The sequence below is a fragment of the Hippocampus bargibanti genome, linkage group LG02 (assembly GCF_051943395.1).
Source record: "Hippocampus bargibanti isolate YZ-2025 linkage group LG02, ASM5194339v1, whole genome shotgun sequence".
Taxonomy (NCBI): Eukaryota; Metazoa; Chordata; class Actinopteri; order Syngnathiformes; family Syngnathidae; genus Hippocampus; species Hippocampus bargibanti.
In genome coordinates, this window is record NC_142735.1 from 20,402,670 (window position 1) to 20,423,513 (window position 20,844).

A 20,844-nucleotide genomic window follows, 5' to 3' on the forward strand; every position below is an offset into this window, starting at 1 on the left:
GAGACAGGAAAGTGCAGAAGGGACTCAGTCGTTGGCCGATCGTTTGCTTCCATGTTTTTTGTTTTTATTTTTTTTCCCTTCAGGATGAAACAAATTCCAAACACCACCATGTATGTTTTCATTTTATCACAACAGTATACAAATCAATTTGGGCCTTTATTGTAACCTTTAGATGTCGACTTAGCGCTTGAGGCAAATACAGACATGAGTATATGTTGCGACAATATGCAAATGAGAGCAGGACAGTCATTCCTTCATGTAAAACAAAGAGACAAAGGACCAGTGTGGTCTGGTGTGGGCGTAAATTTGGTAGCGTGTCAGTCAGACATATTTTTGGCGGCAGCAATATAAACATTCGAGATAGCAGGACCATCATGTGATGGAAAAAATGTTTACTAGAAAATTCGTCACGTGGGTGTAATCAAAAAGCAATCATCAATGTCTGAATCGCAGTATGGAGTGAAATCCTCTTCAGAAGACTGGAGGAACTGGAAGACAAGCAACTGGAAGAGCAGAGATGGTAAAGAGAGGAAGGCAGGATGAATGGAAGGCAATCAGAATGGAAAGGAAGGAAGAATGCAAGAGCAGGAAAAACTGGAAGAGAAGGAGACAGGACAGACGAGAAGACATGAAGGACAGACTGATAATATGAGGAGGGACGACAGTAAAAAGAACCTTAAGGTAAAGAAACTAAAAATCAAGAACATGCAGTCCAGGATGACCTGAAAATAGTAAGACAAGAAAAAAGGAATGTGATTACTGCAGGTGGAGGAAAGGGGGGAACAGGATAAAGAGGAAGACTATAGGACACAACACGTCTTAATCCGTATTCCGCTAGCGTAATAGTGTATGATATGCAGACGTCCAACGGTCATTATGACACGTTGTGACGAGAACACAATTTGCTGCCATTGGAGAAGAAATTCTGTCAGTTCAATTTGCTCAAGAGGAACAACGAGGATGCATTAGTACTTTTTTCATTTGAAAATAAGACGAGCGGAACATGCTTTTGTTGAATAGGTGAGTGTGAGTGTGTATTTCCTATCAATGAAACATCCAACAACACACAAAAATAATCAAGCGCAACATAAAAATCCATCTAAAAATGAATATGTTTCGTCTGTGTGTATCCAAGGAGCGCTCAATATGACTCCGCGTCTGCGTGGCAGCTAATGTGATGCTAATGCATTCTCGACTGTGGAATCCCTTCACACATATAGCATATGTCTTCTTCTCAGCGTCAACGCTAACGCTAACTCGGTTATCCACGCCCAGCCGTTAATTACCCAGCGCTCCGGTTTTAGCGTCGGGATAACGGCAGGAATAGCAGAGATGCGCGTGTGTTGAATGTCAGCTAGCTTGATGGCGGGACAGCCCGGGGCTAAGCTCTGCCTCAGGCTCACTTTTAAGCCGCGACTTAAGCCCAGGGTTTACCCTGACATGAGCGCCAGGCCGCACAGCGGAGGTCAAAGTCGACAGGGTGCGAAACACTTGAGCTCTGAGTCCATCTTTCATGGCGACAAAGCGTGACAAAGCCTTTACAGCACTTCAAAAAAATAAATGCCATCTGCCCATACTGTACATCCATTTTTATGGTCAAATTAGTTGACAACCCTTTTGATTATCAATAAATTGTTTAGATGCTTTGTTTACCTTAAAAGTTCAGAGCTGATTTTTTTTTGAAAGACAAAATGAACTATTCCTTGTTTATCTTAGGGTGGACCTCAGCCAGTAAGAGGCGAGCCATAGCAATATATTTGCTAGTTGGCCACAGATTTGTGTCATTTGTTTTGATTGTCGTTGCGACATTGAAGCCGTAATATGTCATTGCTTCCTATGCGCGACGCCCGGGCGCTCTTGACTAAAATAAAATGGAAGCCATTTTGACATGTCATTCTGATGCATTATGAGTCCCTCCCATTAAGCATCATCACTCTCGAATAAGTAAGTCATGTGTTTCACGAGATGCTAGCGCATTTTGCTTGTTTGACTTTCACACCATCCTCTTCCTCCTCTTTGTCATCTTCTTCTCCATGGCCGCCGCACTTTGACCGTTTTCTTCTTTTAGAATTGTGCATTTCCCCCGCCCGCCCTTGCCCTGCTGCTACTGCCTTCACAGTATGCTGACCCGCCCACCCCTTGCTGCCAACGTGCCCAACTGCACCCTCCTTCCTTGTCGGCAGCGTGCCATAGCGCTCCCCCCCCTCTTGCCCCTCTCTCCCCAAACCCCGATAGTCGTGTTGTTTTCCTCAAGCGGGACAAACAACCAGTAGTTGCTAAGCTCTTGTTAATCTCCAGTAGAATAAGAAAACAACAAATGATATGTGTTGTGTTTAATTGTCATCTTTTTTTGAATTATTAGACCCCAAAGGCTCGAAAAATGAAGCTACTCACAAGAAAGGTACTTTGCTCATTCTTTTCTCCGCCAATAAGCCGTTATTATTTCTTCCTCCTCTTTTGCTTCCTCCATGACGGCAATGCCGCCTGGATGAGGAAACACTCCCAACCTTGATAATAATTGCAATTGTGTGTGTTTATCTTCCTTTGTTGCACTGTACTTTGATGCACGCGACCACAACCGCAGCAGCTTTATTTGCTGCAAGATGTTGCATTATTCCAAAATAGATTTCATCTGCTTTCTTCCTCCTTCAAAATGTTCTCCAAGTGAAGCAATGTGATGTCTTTCCAGAATATATTCACAGCACTTTACTTTTGCCGCATTTGCAGGGTTCGACAATCAGGGTGTTCCAATGCTCCGTGGCCAGGATGTCACTCGTGTACCGATACTGACCCAAGATGGCTATTTAAAATTACATTAAATATAATAATGATGATTCGCTTGGTGCACGCTTTGCACCAAATGTTTTCATCCCATCTATTTATGTGTGTGTGTGTGTGTGTGTGTGTGTGTGTGAGGGGGGGGGTGTTCAATACTTGTGCTTGACTTGTGTAAGACGCCAGCAATTTACATTTCCCTTGAAAAATGGGGGTTGGACACCCCCCAAATGAATAAATACATAAATAAACAAATCAATTAATACTTTTGTTTAGTTAAATCATTCACTGCCAGACGATTTGCAAAAAAATGTGTGCACTCCAGCACCAGAATATTGAGTTTTAAGACTACATTAAAATTCAATGCAGCATAAGAAATCTTAGACTCTCTTCTTTCATCAGAAAATAAGTTCATTCCTAAGTTATAAGGGTCTGGAGTTATATGAGCTTGAAATGAGGGTGGCGGCCCAAAATACAATACAATAAAATGCAATACATACATATTGATTTAGATAAGCTGTAACAAAGCGCTAACATGGTCAAAAGGTAAATGCTGCCCCCTTGTGGAAGGGAAAATATTGCCAGAGGTCTGACCAGTGCTTGATCGGCACCGACCGCAAGAAAAATCAAACCTAAACAAATTCAGGAATGGCGCTCCACGTCACAATTTTCAATTCCCTAATAAATTCGGGAATGGCAGCAAATGACTTAATTACAAAAAACAGCAGATATTAATTTTTAGGTCTACTGTATTTGTTATGAAAATGCTGTTCCAGGTTTTCTTTTGGATGTACATAGTACACAGCTATTTTTCTGTCAAATACACAAAAACCACAAGACAAAAAGTCCCTGCATTTTTATGAGACAGTTAAATTGACACAATAGAAAAATACACTTTTTCGTATCGGACTCCACTTTTCTCATTTATAATAATAATAATACTCACTCACTCACTCACTCACTCACTCACTCACTCACTCACTCACTTATTATTATTATTATTATTATTATTATTATTATTATTAATAATAATAATAATAACCGGGTCCTCCGGTTTCCTCCCACACTCCAAAAACATGCATGGCAGGCAGATTGACCACTCCAAATTGTCCCTAGATGTGAGTGTGAAAGTGACTGTTGTATGTCTTTGTGTGCCCTGCGATTGGCTGGCAACCAATTCAGGGTGTCCCCCGCCTCGTGCCCGAAGACAGCTGAGATAGGCTCCAGCACCCCCCGCGACCCTAATGAGGAATAAGCGATACGGAAAATGAGATGAGATAATAATAATAATAATAATAATAATAATAATAATAATAATAATAATAATAATACATTTCATTTATAAGCGCCTTTCAAAACTCTCAAGGTCACTTTATTTTTACCGTGGGATGACGTACAATCATCCTGGTCACAGGCAGCAAACAAAATTGTCAACAAGGAAATACATAAGGGGTTTAAAAAAAAACTAGATAAATGGAACATGCAAAATGGAAGTATTGAGGAACTGAGCCTGTCTGTCGTTGAAGTCAAGTGAGAAGGAATATCAAACCGAGTCGTCGGCTTGGCTTTGCTTTGCTTTGAGGCTGATGACATGTTTACAGCATCCTGCCCGCAGCAAAAACACGCAGTCTTACCTTCAGATGACATTTCAATATAGACCGTGACTGTGACTCAACCTGGATGCACGCACGTGTGCGGGTGTACGTGTGTGCGTGTGCTTGTCTGTGTGTGTTTGTGTGTGTGTGGGCGCGCGTGCGCTTGTGTGTCCGCACTCAGCTGCCATGATACATCTTCTTTACTGTCAAAATGATTCATTAAATTGAACTCACACACACGTGCGTGCTCTCACACACATTTATCTACACATGCACGCACACGGGAGATAAAATGTCAGTTTGCCCAGAAATGAGCATTTTATTGAGTTCCGAGTTCTGAGTTCCAAACACACTTACATATTTTCAAAGGCTCTTTTATAAACACTCGCACATTTAAATGCACACACACACATATATTTTAATAGACGTGTTTCAGCCCATGCACATGGTAAAAGACTCAGGTGAGACATTTAGGTGATCATTAAAAAAACGTATTTAAATCGCATGTGCCTACAAAGAAAATTGAATGAGTGCAAAACTATCAGGTGTGCAGACAACAACCCCTTGGCTCACTCCATCTTTGTAATCCAGCGGCGGCAGCAAAACAGGAATCGATGGCCAACCCTCCGGCAACGCGTCATGATTTACGTCTGCGTCACATGCACACAAACGTGTCTTAAAAAAAGCTTTACTTCTTGAGTTCTGTCGGTATCGCATCGGTACGCAAACATTTTGGAACAACAAAGCATGCAGACGTAGACGCGAATGTGCACGCGTCTCCCTCTGTGACGACGCTTTAAAAATGTCTAAAATGCACATCGGTCTCATAAGAAGGCCCCAGTGGTTGTACGATCACAGGAAGTAAGTCCAAGGGTCCAAAACGCTGACGGGAGCTTCCAGTTTTTGAAATGACTCGCCTGGGTAAAGTCGACACTTCATTAAACTACAAAAGCCGACGCGGCCGTCTTCTTCACTCTTTGCTTTGTTTATTTCAGGTTTAGTGTGTAGACTCACAAGCGTCGACGCGCAAACACACACTTCTCATACTGATGAAATTTAAGAGGCGGGAATGCGGAGCTGGCGGGAAGCGAAGCGATACAATCGGATTGACAGCAACATGAAGGAAAACGTTTGAGCCGCCTCGAGCTCGGCCTTCAAATAGGAAGCCAGGAAAATACGCGCTACTCCAAGTCAACGGTGACAGGACAGGAAAGTCCGCCAGCAATCAGCCAGCCCGCATTATTTTTATCATTTTGTTGTTTAGAAAAAAAAGCTCCCCCCCCAAATAATTTTGGAAATGGCAGTGAATGAGTTAAAAAAAATCGTAAAATAAAAACGAACTGAAATTATATTTTATTGATTTTAGATTTTTTTTTTTCAATTAAATAATCTCGTATATAGATCTAAATGAGAAACAACAATATGGACACTCCAGTTGCGCTCATCTAATCCACACATCATGCAAATACAATAAATGTCAAATCAAACTGCGCCATCACCAGAGGTCGACAAAAGTCGTGACTTGAAATGAGTCAGTAAAAAAATAAATGAAATAAAATCCAAGAAGCACTTAATCCTGCAATGAGATTGCTTACGGTAGATTGAACAAAATCTAATTGAAATTGGTCACCATACAATCGGGAAATGCAGTCATGAGCTCCGCTGAACTGTCAACATTGTAAATTCTTTCCGAACATGACTTGAAAAGTAAAAAAAAAAAGAGAAACGGCAGACAGACCCTTTCTAATCACGTTCCCCTGATGTGCACTGACTGCATGGCTAACGACGCCTGTCCAAGCTTGAAATTGAAATTGGGCCTGATTAAAAAAAAAAGAGCTGGAAAGCAGCTAAATTGTCAGTGTGTGCTGATCTTAACTCAAATATTTGACCGCTTCCAGACTGACTAGTAAAATGACTGATTAGTAAAAGGTTTAGAAAGTCTTTGGAATGCCATAGGGATTTTTTCGACCGTACAGTGAGACCTTGGCTTACGAACTTAATTGGTTCCCAGACAGAGTGTGTAAGGCGAAAAGTGTGTATCCCAAAAATGTATTCCCATAGGAAAACATTGAAATGAGAATAATCCGTTCCCAGGTTTCCATAAAATATAATTTTCAACTAAATAAGCCTTAAAAGTACACACAACATACCTTATTCTATGTATAATAAACGTGATATTGTATTGTAATGAAAGAAATACACTGCACTGTATAATAAAGTCACTTTATTTACATTTGTGATGGTCATTGATGGCTTGATGGAATGGCGTTGGAGGTCAGAGGGAATTGCTGTTTGGAAAGAGAGTCACATTCCATAAGGACTATAATTAAAGAAATAAACTGTACTGTAAAATAAAGTTTTGTTTACCTTTGTGATGGTCGTTGATGGCTTATGGAAGGAGAGTCACCGTCCATAAGGACTGTTGGTAACTCAACCTCTGGTGTGGCTTCTCTTCTTTGCTTCTTTGGAGACTCCTCATCATTTTTGCTGATTAAAAACCTCTTAATTGACACCTGTTGCTTTTTCTTTCACATTATCGTTCATCATGTTGATGATTGTCATAGCCACAGTCTTTTCTGGATGGAACTGCACATCATTCCACTTTGCCAACATTGCCTTGATGAGCTCACTTGATGCTGCAGCCGTCTCCTCCTCCTCGCCCTCAGATGTTCTCGAACCATCTGTTGCTGGCTTTAAATTCCTCAATAAGCGCCGAACTTCCAAGTTGCCGCATGGCGATATCGGCATGAATTAGCCGTGCTTTCTCGCATATAATTTCTTTACTCACGCTGTTGCCGGATAACTGCTTTTCGTTAATCCAAATTAACAGAAGTTTTTCAACTTCTTCGATTGCCCGAGACCGTTGCTTTGACATCACAGAAACACCTTTTCCAACAGACGCACCTTTGATGGCTTCTCTGTTGCGGAGAATGGTAGCGATGGTTGATTTAGCATAGCCGTACTGGGCCACTAAATCACACAAACGCACACCTCGTTCGTGTTTTTCAATTATCTCCTTCTTCTCCTCGACTGTGATTTTGTTTTGTGTCTTCTTCGGCTGAACACGAGCCTGTGGTGGTTTTTTTTCGGCCCCATAATAATAAAATTATCTGCAAACAGCTCCTCGGAGGCGATCGACGTGTGCATTCAAAGAGTGGAAGGATAGGTGTGGAAAGGTGCGCCGGCGTATAGCTATATTTTACGTTTTAAGATGTTTTTACGTTTTAAGACTCGCTCTGAATATTCAGGAAGTCTTGTTTTTGAGTTGGAGACGAGTCCGTACGTGATGTCACGAAAGGAACGCCCCTGACCGAAAAAAAGACGCATTGTAGCGGTCCTTCCATCACGTCAATGTATTTTGCTGTACTTGTTTGGTCTGGGGACCTCGTGTGGTACCCAAAAGCCGCCAGAAGAGGGTGTCCAAGATCCATATAAGGAATTTATCAGCCTGTGGAAACGGAGGTGGCCACAGGAGGTCGCCATTTTGTGCCTCTTTTTCGGTGAGAAATTTCCCCTCAATGTTGTCTCATAATGGCATGGAATAAATTTTTTAATTGATTGCAAACTTACTTACTTTCCTCTTCAGAACTATTTGAATCCTATTCATAACTGGATGTGTAACAAGAAAGCATATTCTCCGAATCTGAAGCCATTGTTTTGATTCTCCAGCAATGCAAGACGTCTTGGCGTGACGTCACGAATTGGGGGTGGGACTTTCTGAAAATGCCCAATTAGCAGCTCAATTTTTTGCAGATTTTGGACACTTTAAGTCATTTTTATTGGTGGTTTGCATTTGAATAAAAATATCATACTGCGTATTTTGGGCATTTTAGATGCTATAAAACGTTTTTCTGATGTCAGTTAAGAAACAAAAACGTGACGTCGGTTGTCCTTTAAGTGTTGACATAAACTTGTTGGTCTTTGGAGTTCTACAGGGATAACTGCCACACCCACTTGTGTTATTTGATTTGAATTATGATGGGTGTTGAATCACTAAGCTTCCAGAAAGTCTTTAAGGTTGAGGATTTGTCACAATATGCTGCTCTTTAGTCTCTGGGGGGCCATAAATATTAGTGCCTCACCTTCCTGCGTTACATGATGTATGTAATATGACAACATGACATCATGAAGTGGCCCCAACCAACTGACTACATATAGCTCTTTTAGTTTTCTTTCTTGACTTGGCTCTTATAGGTGTCTGGAAAAGTTAGCATTTCTTTATGCATGTGTGAGCACCCGTACGTCTGGTGCGGTGTGACAAAGTTTGAAGTAATAAATCAGCTTGAAGTGTTTAGTGTTAGCTGTCACATAGAGTCAACGACAGTAAAATGCAGCACTCAGCAGTTGCATTCAAACGTCAATGTCACAAATGCCAACTCATTAAAAGACTCACAGGAAGAAAAAGATTATGTAAAGCTTCTCAGTACTTTTTCATTGATTGGCTGCAACTGACAACATCTTTCTTGGACTTGGCGATTTGCGGAAATAGTTTCTAGAAGCAGGGCATAAAATGTGCAACTTTCAATTTTGATGATGTTTGATGAGGTTTTTTTCCTGCTTATTTATTCTCAGCTTGAGACATGTTAGCATGCGCGGTAAATGTGGGTATTAGCTCAATAAAGGTAAACACCCTCGTACGCCGGTACCATGAATAATTAATGAAGCCTCATTAAGTCACAAATTCAGCTTTTTTTCCGCCTTGCTTTAATGAGCTCAGCCTAAAGTCTCTGTGTTTGTTTGTTTTTCGTCCTCGGAAAGATCCGCAAGCGCTGCGCTCAGGTTCATGAGAGTGATGGTGTTCTTTCATTGTAATATTAAGTTCAGTGAGTTTGCTATGAGTAATATCGGTCGAATATTTATGTTCTCTCTGGGTTCTATTTGTTTGAGCTGTCTTATTTCTGTCACACTCCTGGTCGTCTCTGAATTCAATAAATCTTTAGGTTCTGTCTGGGTCCTATAGGTGCTCTCTTCTTTTGATGACTTGATGGTTTTTATAAGTCCCAGTCGGTATATGCTGGTCATTGAGTTGTTGCTATTCTTTAGGTTTACATTCCCTATCAGAACAACAAAGGCACCAGCTCGCCAGCCTTCAGTCACGCCATCCACGGTCCAATCACAAGCGGGCACACTTGTGCCCTCTTGGCTCGCTTACACTATTCTTCCTCCTTTAAATGGACCACCATTGTGCTGCTCACACACGCACTCAGAGGGAAAAGGCGCCTGCGGGGATGTGCGCACGCTGACAGGGAGAGTAATTGGCCATCAAAGTAATCCAGACTCCTTCCTTCGGCCCGCCTGTGGAATTAGACGCCGACTTGCAGCATGATATTAAAGCGCCCGACCCAGTGTGCGAGCCTGCCTGCGCCGGCGTGTGTGCGTGTACGAGTGTTTGCTGAATACCTACTGTGACCCTCAAGGCAAATAAATCCCATAAATTATAGAAGTCTAACAAACAAGTGCGGCGTATTTCGAGGTTGGAGTCAACATGGCGGTGCAAGGCTTTTGTTTGCCGCCATATTTAAACAGGCCGCTAATGCACTCGCCGATATTTACAGCCATTCACACATACACACACATACACACACGCACACACACGCTGTAATCACACACCCACGCTATAATCACATTTGAAGTGGACCCATAGTAGATGTTTCGACTTGATATGGTGGTGACCCTGATGAGGAAAAAAAAACAATCATCACCTCTGAAATTCTATTGGGGAGAATTACATTATTATTTTGTACACCTGTTACATTCCCAGTGGAGATTTTGATTACACACACACACACACACACACACACACACACACACACACATACACACGCACGCGCACACACACAAACATATTTACACATGTAGTGCGGAGTGATGTTTATGAAGGAGGATGTTTTACTTTGAAACAAATTTATGGATGCTGGTGTCCTCGCCGGTCTCATGACATGGATTTTTCATCTGTGTTAATATTTCAGCAAGATGGCGGCTGACGGCGGTGTCACATGAAGGGCAATAATACACTTTGACTGGGCTGTGTGTGTATGTGCGTGCCAGCGTGTGTCATAGTGGACTCAAAGTTGAAGTTACCACTTGCGATATAACGAACGGGCTTTCCGGTAAAAACTTCACTATGTTAATATTTAATAGCACCATATTTTACACACTATGAGCTGATTTGGAGTCTGAGGCAATCATGAATAGCCTATTTTAAAACCGTTTCCATATTTCATTAGAAGGTAAATAGAACAAAAGCTACAACAGTGGCTCTAGTTGTGTTATGCATCCATGAGATGGAGCTACATAAAAGGGAATACAATACAATACAGCGTTATTTACTTTAACAACTGGTGCCGCTGTAACAAAGTGTTTTATAGAAATTTTAAAATACCACATCCAAAAGTAATGAGACTATTGATCCTTATATAAGACGCACAGTCACTTTTGAGAAAAATTCAATGCTTTCGCGTGCGCCTTACAGTGTGGAAAATGTGTCAATCGTTGTGTGATTATTGTTCGGACTGTTTTTAGCATGTGGGAATACAGTCGAACATTCATACAGTCGAAAGCGGTGAATAATTTTGATGTGCTGCGTCAGGGCATTTGTGGACAACAAACTGATTGAAAATGTGGCGTGCTGCTTTATCGGGTTTCCAGGTAAAACGTTCACACGACATCATGGTCTTAAATATTAGTTTAAATGTGATACTGATTGGTACTGTTTTTATAAATTGAGAGTTCAGTCGAATGTTGTTAGCCTAACATAAGACATGTGTTACGAAAGTCATGTATTTGGCCAATAATTCTTTGACAGGGGGCAAATTGAGTGATGGTGATGCTGATATTTTTGAGCCAATATTGAAGACCCGTTACATATTTTAGGGTGAAATATTAAAACCTCAAGATTTATCAATGTCATTCCATCCAATGAATGGCTTTTTGAGTTTTTGAGAGCCCCAAAAAATTTTGCAAAAAAAATGTCTCCTTGCTTAAAATGTAAGGAAAATGGGGTTTTGGGAGGGGAAAAAAACCCTGACGTAAGTCACTTTATAGTGCTCCCAGGAAAGAATGGAGAGAAAAAAGAGCCTCGACCGCAAGTTTCATTAAAATGAAATGAGCAGTGGGACAATGATAAAGGGACACTCGAAAGAGTCGGAGGCCGTTTGACCGTAATTGAACTGAAAGTCAGCCATTTGAAGCAGCCATTTTGTGCAAGCCCAGTACAACAGTCGAAAGAATACAAGGTACAAAGTACAATGTACTAATGGGAAGGCGCAGCAGAAAAAGGAGGTCATTCTGACACCGGTTGTGAAGCTTTACACAAACATGAAATCTCCCTTAATGTTTTGGTTGCCAAGAATGGACATGGACACCTGAGAACGATTTCTGTCCTGTGCGCTTGGTAACATCTATGTGTCAGGATTGTTGGCAGGATTTGAACCTGTGTGTGTCAAGATTCAGATTGCCGTTCCTGCCCCGAAATGAAATGTTTTTATTTTAACTCATTCACTGCCAGACGATGTGCAAAAAATGCGTCCACTTCAGTGCCAGGGTTTTTGTCATTGTCACTCAAATTCCAGTTCCCAAAGAATATTGGAACAAGCTGGAACAAAGCGCTAACATGGAAAAAAAGGAAATTCCGCCCCCTTGTGGAAGAGAAAAACATTGCCAGAAACCATGGGCAGCGCTTTATCGGCACCCAAACAAGAAAAAAAACAAAACCCAAACAAATTCGGGAATGGCGCTATATATTCAATTCTCAAATAAAGTCAGGAATGGCAGTGAATGAGTTAAATATGTATTTCGGAAATTGAAATGATTGTTGATATGCGTGATGATTTTTGAGCTCAAATTGATGACTTGTGAAATGTTCTCCCGGTTTGACGTGTCTTGTGTACCCCCCTCCCCCTCCTCCTCTTCAGGTCCTCCTGTCAACGTCACCTGTAACATCTTCATCAACAGCTTTGGCTCCATCGCTGAGACCACCATGGTAAATAATTCCGTCTGCATATACTGTATAAGATTCACATTAGGCATCTGAAACTTAATTTTAATCAGGGGCCAAATTGTATCGTAAATTCCGGTCAATACAAAAATGTCATTCAAATGTAGATTCATATCACACCAAGATGGTGGGTTTATTTTATTTATTTACTTTTTTGCTGTGTGTGTTTCCCAGATTTACAATTCCTTCTGTATTCATATCCCAACCTGAATTGGTGTAAAGAGTGTTTCATTTTTTAATTAAGTGACTGAAACAAGCTGCATTTTCTGCACCTTATGCGCCCGGGGGGAAAAAAGACGACTTCCTGTCACAGCCGAAAAAGCCCCAAAATGCTCCCAACGGGAGAACACCAAACAATCTACTCGGTGTTCATTCTCACACTGGTGACAAGCTTCAAATTGTCCTCCAACAAGATATTTGCGGAATTCCCAAATTAATTCCACTCCTGCTCCCGTGCGCCTCATTGAATCTGCCTCGCGCTTCACCTGGCCGCCCACATTTGCACCCCCTCACTCCCCATCCCCAACTCAAGGAGTCAATTGAGGCGGCATCATTACACGGAAATTCCATTAGCGCCGATAAAAGGGAGCGGCAAGCGTGCCTGCACGTCTGCCGTGTTGCTCAGGCTGGGATGCCCAATTCGTGTCATGTGCAGATCACATCTTTTTCACACATGTACAGCAAACGTGGATTCTGTTTTATTACCGCAGTAGAACCCGCATCTTTGTTGACCAAATGTGTCTTCTTGTCAACAACAATCAGAATCAGAAAGCCTGCAATCGTTCTACAATGGGGAAATTTGCAATTTACAGCAGCAAAGTTGAAAGGTTGTGGGGTGTGAAAAGTTACAAACAACCTTATTCTATGCATAATAGAAGTGTCAGAAGGCTGAAATGTAAAAACAACAAAGGCTACTTTCCTGTTTTATGTATGCCTGCCCTGCTTGCATATGTGATTGGTTTGTTTGATGGTATGGTATTATGGCACCATATATGATATGGTATTAGTTTGATGGATGCCCTTCCTGACACAACCCTCTCTATTTATCCGCGCTTGGGACCAGCACAAGAAGACACTGGCTGATGTGCCCTTGTGGCTATCAAACAAGCAACTCTATGAACTTAATAAAAATTAAGATGCTCAATAAAAGGCCCTCAAACACAAAATGGTCATTGGCACGGCAACATTCAAATAAAGTTAAACTACTCACCGTTTGATGACAATGATTAATGTTTTTATGTAAAAAAACATAATTGCAAATCAAACCTCTGAAGATGGAGGACACTGATTCGCTGTGGCGACCCCTGAAGGGAAAAGCCGAAAGGAAAAGAAGAAGAATTCGTTTGTACTGAATACACTATGGCAGCACAGAAGGACCCAGGAGTGCACAAGATGGTTTTCTTCTCATCGTTGAGATCATTGATAGATCGCCTAATTTCTGACATTAGTCAACTGTCAACTTTGGAGTAAATGAAAAATATTGACTGATGTCAATACAGTCAGTCAGGTTGATGCAAAGTCCAGTTGGAGCTTTATTTAAATTACTGGTAATACGAGTACCTCTGTAGTATCATACTTGACTTAATGAACACCTTTTGTGTGTGTGGGCTCGTGACTTAATGAACACCTTTTGTGTGTGTGTGTGTGTGTGTGTGTGTGTGTGTGTGTGTGTGTGTGTGTGTGTGTGTGTGTGTGTGTGTGTGTGTGTGTGTGTGTGTGTGTGTGTGTGCGTGCGTGCGTGCGTGCGTGCGTGCGTGAGAAAGTGAGAGTGTGTGTGTGTGTGTGTGTGTGGGGCGGGAGAGAGAGAGAGAGAGAGAGAGAGAGAGAGAGAGAGAGAGAGAGAGAGAGAGAGAGAGAGAGAGAGAGAGAGAGAGAGAGAGAGAGAGAGAGAGAGAGAGAGAGAGAGAGAGACACATCACCGGCCTGCCTTTCCACACCCCCTTTCTCTGAATGCGCACGTCGATCCAGAGCTAGCGAGAGAGAGAAAGAGAGAGAGAGACTGAGAGTGGGGTGGGAGAGAGAGAGAGAGAGAGAGAGAGAGAGAGAGAGAGAGAGAGAGAGAGAGAGAGAGAGAGAGAGAGAGAGAGAGAGAGAGAGAGAGAGAGAGAGAGAGAGAGAGAGAGACATCACCGGCCTGCCTTTCCACACCCCCTTTCTCTGAATGCGCACGTCGATCCAGAGCTAGCGAGAGAGAAAGAGAGAGAGACTCAGAGTGGGGTGGGGAGAAGGAGAGAGAGAGAGAGAGAGAGAGAGAGAGAGAGAGAGAGAGAGAAAGGGAGAAAGGGAGAGACAGAGAAAATGAACAATGACTGGCCACTAATCCGTGCCAGCAGATTAGAAAGAAAAACAACAAAGTATGGAAATAATCGGATTCATCATCTTTTATCTCTCATCTAAATCCATTAAGAAGATCCCATGACAACACGTGTGTGCGTGTGTTTGTGTGTGCGCGTGTGTGGACGTGCGTGTGTGTTTGTGTGTGTGTGTGTGTGTGTGTGTGTGTGTGTGTGTGTGTGTGTGTGTGTGTGTGTGTGTGTGTGTACTCACCTGGTGTTGTATGTTGACAGGACTACCGAGTGAACATCTTCTTGAGGCAGCAGTGGAACGACCCTCGCCTGGCATACAGCGAATACCCAGACGACTCTCTGGACTTGGACCCGTCCATGTTGGACTCCATCTGGAAGCCTGACTTGTTCTTTGCCAACGAGAAGGGAGCCAACTTCCACGAGGTCACCACCGACAACAAGCTGCTACGCATTTCCAAAAACGGAAATGTGCTCTACAGCATACGGTGACTTAAATGTTACAATTTGTGTTAATAGCGACATTATTCTGATTATTTGGACCCCAAGCCTGACATGGATTGCTTTATGTGTTGTTTGTATTCTCCTCCAAAATGGCTGCAATTAGAAGTTTTCTGAAATTCAGCCCACAAAGTCAGTTTGTCAAATCAAAAAATAATAATAATTGAAAAGACGGACATAAAAAGACAAATTATGTAACCGCCCATTTAGCTTCAACATTCCCTTTTTGTGGGTCATTTCCAAGCATCTTTGCCATTGGAATTACTTTTGCAAATTCAGTCCAATGACAAACTTGCCAATTCTATCTATCATAGGTGGACCCCCCAAAAAGTCTGATCAAGCCATGCCACAAAAGGCATAAAAATCTGCTATTTTGATTTAAAGGGGCCATAACATGTGTTACTTCCCGTGATACAAAGGCCCAAACCCAGCTTGGTTTTGCAGCGGAAAATTTGGCTCATGTGTCTATTATAAGTCAATCCCCCCCAAAAATTTAAATGTCGTTTCAAAGGAGATTGGAAATCCGCCATTTTGATTTGAAGTGGTCAATATATGGGTTACTTAGCAGCGGTACAAAGGCCCAAAGCCAGCTTGGTGTCGCAGGATAAAATTTGGCTTGTATGTCTATTATAAGTCGATCCACAAAAAAAATCTAAATATTGTGTGAAAAGTGATCGTAAGTCTGCCATTTTGATTTAAATGTGCCAATACAAGGGTGAATTTCAGCGAAACGAAGGCCCAAAGTAAGCTTGGTAATGTTTCAGCATAAAATATGGCTGACATGTCTATGATAAGGAGACCCACCAAAAACATTCAGGATATCATGACTGTGCACAGGAAGTCTGCCATTTTCATCTGGAGCAGCCACGTTGTGCTTATCTTTGGCGATTCACAGAAATTTACAAATTCTGATCCCCCAGTTAGCATGAAGTTGGGTAGGCTTGTCTATCATGAGTTGGTCCACCAAAATGCTATACCTAAATAGACACAGGAGGTCTGCCATTTTTGTTTGATGACATTTCAGAGACTTTCAGGGGGTTCTTCAAAGATGGTCTCCTCCTAAAGTTCTTGTCTGATTTTGGGGGGAAATTGCATCCGCAAAGTGATGAAGAGGCTAACTGTAAAGTTCTGTAAAAGCCACACTTGAAAAATCAGCATGTCAGCTTGAACCTGCCATTTTAATGTCTTTTTACTCATTCACTCCCGGAAGATGTGCAAAAATGTCCACTCCAGTGCCAAGGTTTTTGTCATTTTCACTCAGGTTGCAGGACCAAGGGAATGTTGAATTTTGGGACTGCATAAACATTCAATGCAGCATAAAAAACCTTGGACTTTCTTAATTTCATCATAATAAATAATAAATTCCTAAATTATATGGGTCTGGAGTTATCTGATCTTGAAATGGGTGTGGCTTCCCAAAATATAATACAATAAATCCATCTTGATTTCTATAGCGGTTTGACAACAGCTGAAGCTGTAACAAAACACTAACATGGAAAAAAGGCAAATGCTGCCCCTTGTGGAAGGGAAAAAAATCATTGCCAGAGGTCTGACCAGCGCTTTATTGGCACCCCACCGCAAGAAAAAAAAAACCAAAACCCGAACAAATTCGGAATAGCGCTCCACATCAATTAAAATAAATTCTGGAATGGCAGTGAATGAATTCAAAGACAAAAGATTTTTTTACAGCTGCCGAATGACATTTTGTAGACTTAAACATTTTAAAAATTAGAAATTAAAAATAAAAAGAAAGAAATAAAATGAACAAAGAGGACTTTTTCATATCATGGCCGGTTGCAAATGAGTCATCTTAAATTTTAGTTGCGGAAAATGAGTCATGTTTTTGTGACTCGCTATTATCTTTTGAACTTTGCTTGCAGGAAGCGTGTGAATGTTAATGAGTTTTGAGGAAAGACTTTTCGGGCACTTTGATGCACTTTGAGGCCCTATTTGATGGCTTCCAGTTTACAGCGCGGCAGAGACCTTGACGCTGTTCCTGCGGAACTATCTTCATGCGTCAAGAGCGGGGCTAGCCGCTTTTCTTTTCATCACGTCCCGCCGACGTCCAATTCAAGGCTGCGGGAGTTATAGCCCCCTCCGTCGCACCTCCTCCTCTTCCCGCCGTTCCCTTTTATTGCCTCGCCTCGCTGGCAATCTACGGAGCTTCTTAATATTCTGTCGGCGTACGGCGTCCATCATGGCGGCTGACGGTGAAGCTACTAGAGCTGACCACACTGCAGTCCGATTGGTTCGAATCAACAAAAAATAAAATAAAATAAAAAATGTAAAATGGTCGTGAAGAGGTGAAAAATATTTTTCATGAAAATCGTATGAAAACAATTTTTATACGATTCTGATTTTTTTTCTTCAGGATTGTAATTTTTGTGAGGATAAATAACAACATTATTTTTATCATATTGCAAAATTAAAAAAAAGGAATTCATCCAAAAATGTTCAGAAAATTTGGTACTTGTGTTACACATTACAGGTGTCATTCGTGTGTAAAACATGATGTAAGACATTCAAAATGTCCTCTGCCGCCTCGACCGTTAAGCTTTGAGCAGAAACGCCAATTTACAACTCTCCTTTTTTCATTGTTCCGATTTTATTGCCTCCTGCCATTGGAAAAACCGCATTACAGATTGAGCTACGGCACACGAGGACGCTCACCGTGCCGCATCGCCCACTCGGTCCTTTCGCTCTTCGTGCACTGACGCAAAGCCCGCATTGGAACCGAGAACCTCTCATGACATACCAATCACTAGGGCACTGTGTTCAAACCTTTCATTTCAAACTGTGACCAGTTAGCAAGTTTATTTATTTATGGTTTTATTTATTTATTATTATTTATTATAATAATAATAATTATTATTATTATTATTATTATTATTATTATTATTATTATTATTATTATTATTATTATTATTATTATTATAAACTGCAGTTTTTTTTAGTTGAACAACAGCTGTCGTGACGCAATCAGGATGTGTCGAGATCCACTGAATTTTCTTAGCAACGTACGTGTGTGTATTTGTGTGCGTGTGCGTGTGCGTGTGTGTGTGTGTGTGTGTGTGTGTGTGTGTCTCAGAATTACGCTGGTGCTGGCGTGTCCCATGGATCTGAAGAACTTCCCAATGGATGTGCAAACGTGCATTATGCAGCTGGAAAGCTGTGAGTGTGCATTCATACACACACACGCACACACGTTTGATATACTCAAATATGCATATACTATGTTTTACCGTCTACAGATACCACCACACATTTATTGTATCTTTCAAGATGGCGCCCCCCTATGTGGCTGCCTCCACAGCAGCTCTTTCCTTTTTATTGCTGCTGTGGACTGCAAATTTCTCCATTGTGGGACGAATAAAGGTTTTCTGATTCTGATTCTTATTCTGATAGATACTGTATAACAGTTTTTAATGGGAAACAGCACAGAGACACACACACACACACAGTGCAAAAAATAACACTTTTATAGCAACCGGAGTATTTATAATCGACACACATGCGCACGTTTCCAATATACGCATTCGCACAGGACACGTAATGCATTTTACAGTGTATGCACACGTAGAAAGTAGGCACAAAAATGTGATACTTATGCTGTTAACGTGCATGTAAACGCACATTTTGTGCACACATATATGCATTTGTATTATACACTATACACACACACACACACACATTCCTGTACATACAGCAGTTGTATAGATGATGCACACATTTAAAATATCTGTACACGCGCATATAGCACACATACATACACACACACACACACACACACACACACACGGACAACGTGCGCCGTAAATGCGTTCGCGCAAACGTGATGCGCCTGGGAAGCAGGAGCGGCGCAGCGGGCCAGCGGACGCGCCCTCGGCCTGGCGCCAACGTCGCAGAGACGTGACATCACTGAGTAAACATAGCGACCACATCCTTTGCCATCTTTTCTCGGCATATCTAAATAGCAACAACAAAAGAGCCTCAAACTTCATCTGGAAACGTGGACATTTGACCCCATGGACGCCACAAATCGACAAATACGAGGAATCTGTGCAAATGATGGCAAGCTAACATGGATGCGTGTGTTTTTGTGGGTGTTCAGTTGGCTACACGATGAACGACCTGATCTTTGAGTGGGACGAGAAAGGTGCCGTGCAAGTGGCGGATGGCCTGACGCTGCCTCAGTTCATCCTCAAGGAGGAAAAAGACCTCAGATACTGCACCAAACATTATAATACTGGTGAGTCAACAAAACACTATTTGGCACTGCGACAGTACAACAATCTACCTGGCACATCGTAATAAGGCACAAAAATCTATAACACAATCACTCCAACACAATTATTCTCACTACTATAAGACAACAATAAACCTACCATACAATCATGTCTTCCACAACTGGACAACAAACCCATTTCAGTAAATACACTCACTACTACCACTGCAGGACAACAATCTCGCTAGAACACAGTCACTTTTACTTTGAGGGAACAACAACCGTGTACCACAATCTCACTGCTACTCGTGGACAACAATCTACCTTCTAAACCAAGGGTGTCAAAGTCATTTTTTGTCGTGGGCCACATTGTAGTTATGGTTTCCTCTTGGAGGCCGTTATGAGTTTGGGGAAGCCATAAGAATGTTTAATCCTGTCCACATATTACATATAGAGCACACAACAAATTAATGAATCACTAGTTTTCAGATTTGAAGTGAAACACAATGACTGTTACTGTGGTTTACATGTAACAATTTAGAATTTTGGTTGGGACTTGAGCAAGCATCATGAAATTTCACAAGTTGGATTTGCTTTCCAAGGCTGAAAAAATATGTGGCGGCCCAGATTTGACCGTGAATTTATATATTATTAATATTGTATTAATATTCAGTCTACCTAAAAATCACTACTACCACTACCATTACCACCACAACTACTACTACAACAACAACAACAACAGGACAACTACACAAACCCAAAACAACAATTGAACTACTTACAGGCATTACTACCGCCACAAAAACATGGTGCTTAACTCATTCACTGCCATTCCCAAATTTATTCGGGAATTGAAAATCGTGAGCGTCATTCCCAAATTTGTTCAGGTTTTTAGTTTTCATAAAGTGCTGGTCAGACCTCTGGCAATGTTTTTCCCACCCAGCATATGCCTTTTGTACAGCTGCCCCAATTTCAAGCTCAGATAACTCCAGACCCATATAACTTAGAATTAACTCTTTTTTTCTCATGAAAGAAGAAGGTCTTCAGGTTTCTTACAGTGTATTGAGTGTGTATACCGTCCTAAAACTCAAGAGTATGTGGGTCTTGCAATTTGAGAGAAAATGACAAAAACCCTGGCACTGGAGTGGACACATTTTTTCACATCGTCTGGCAGTGAATGAGTTAATATGACCTGTGGTGACCCTCTCCTGTGTTTTATTCCTCCTTGATTGTCACATGCTCCTTGCCAAAGTGGCTTATAGCTCCTTTTCGCATCTGTGTCAGCGCGAATGCAGTTCTCCATTTCCATTCGTTCTTATCTCCTCTCTTGGCGCACGTGTGTGTATTTTGCTGGCTGACTCCAATTGCTCGATAAAGCGGTATTGAAGGTGTGTGTTTTTTGTGTGTGTAAGAGGCTGCGATTTATTAGCTGCAATGTGAATGCGAGAG

At 41.6% G+C, this 20,844-nt stretch overlaps 1 protein-coding gene across 2 annotated transcripts in view; it reads left to right on the plus strand.

The window, feature by feature from the left end:
• The window catches only part of glra1 (glycine receptor, alpha 1), a 57,312-nt gene that overhangs the window by 15,577 nt on the left and 20,891 nt on the right, over positions 1-20,844 (plus strand). Inside the window, exons 4-8 of one of the 2 annotated variants that reach the window (XM_088989888.1) lie at positions 2,363-2,401; positions 12,284-12,351; positions 14,934-15,157; positions 18,259-18,341; positions 19,282-19,419. In XM_088989888.1, coding sequence (XP_088846014.1) covers positions 2,363-2,401; positions 12,284-12,351; positions 14,934-15,157; positions 18,259-18,341; positions 19,282-19,419 — 552 coding nt within the window. The remainder of the gene's footprint in view (positions 1-2,362; positions 2,402-12,283; positions 12,352-14,933; positions 15,158-18,258; positions 18,342-19,281; positions 19,420-20,844) is intronic. The other variant, XM_088989889.1, reaches the window with a different exon arrangement.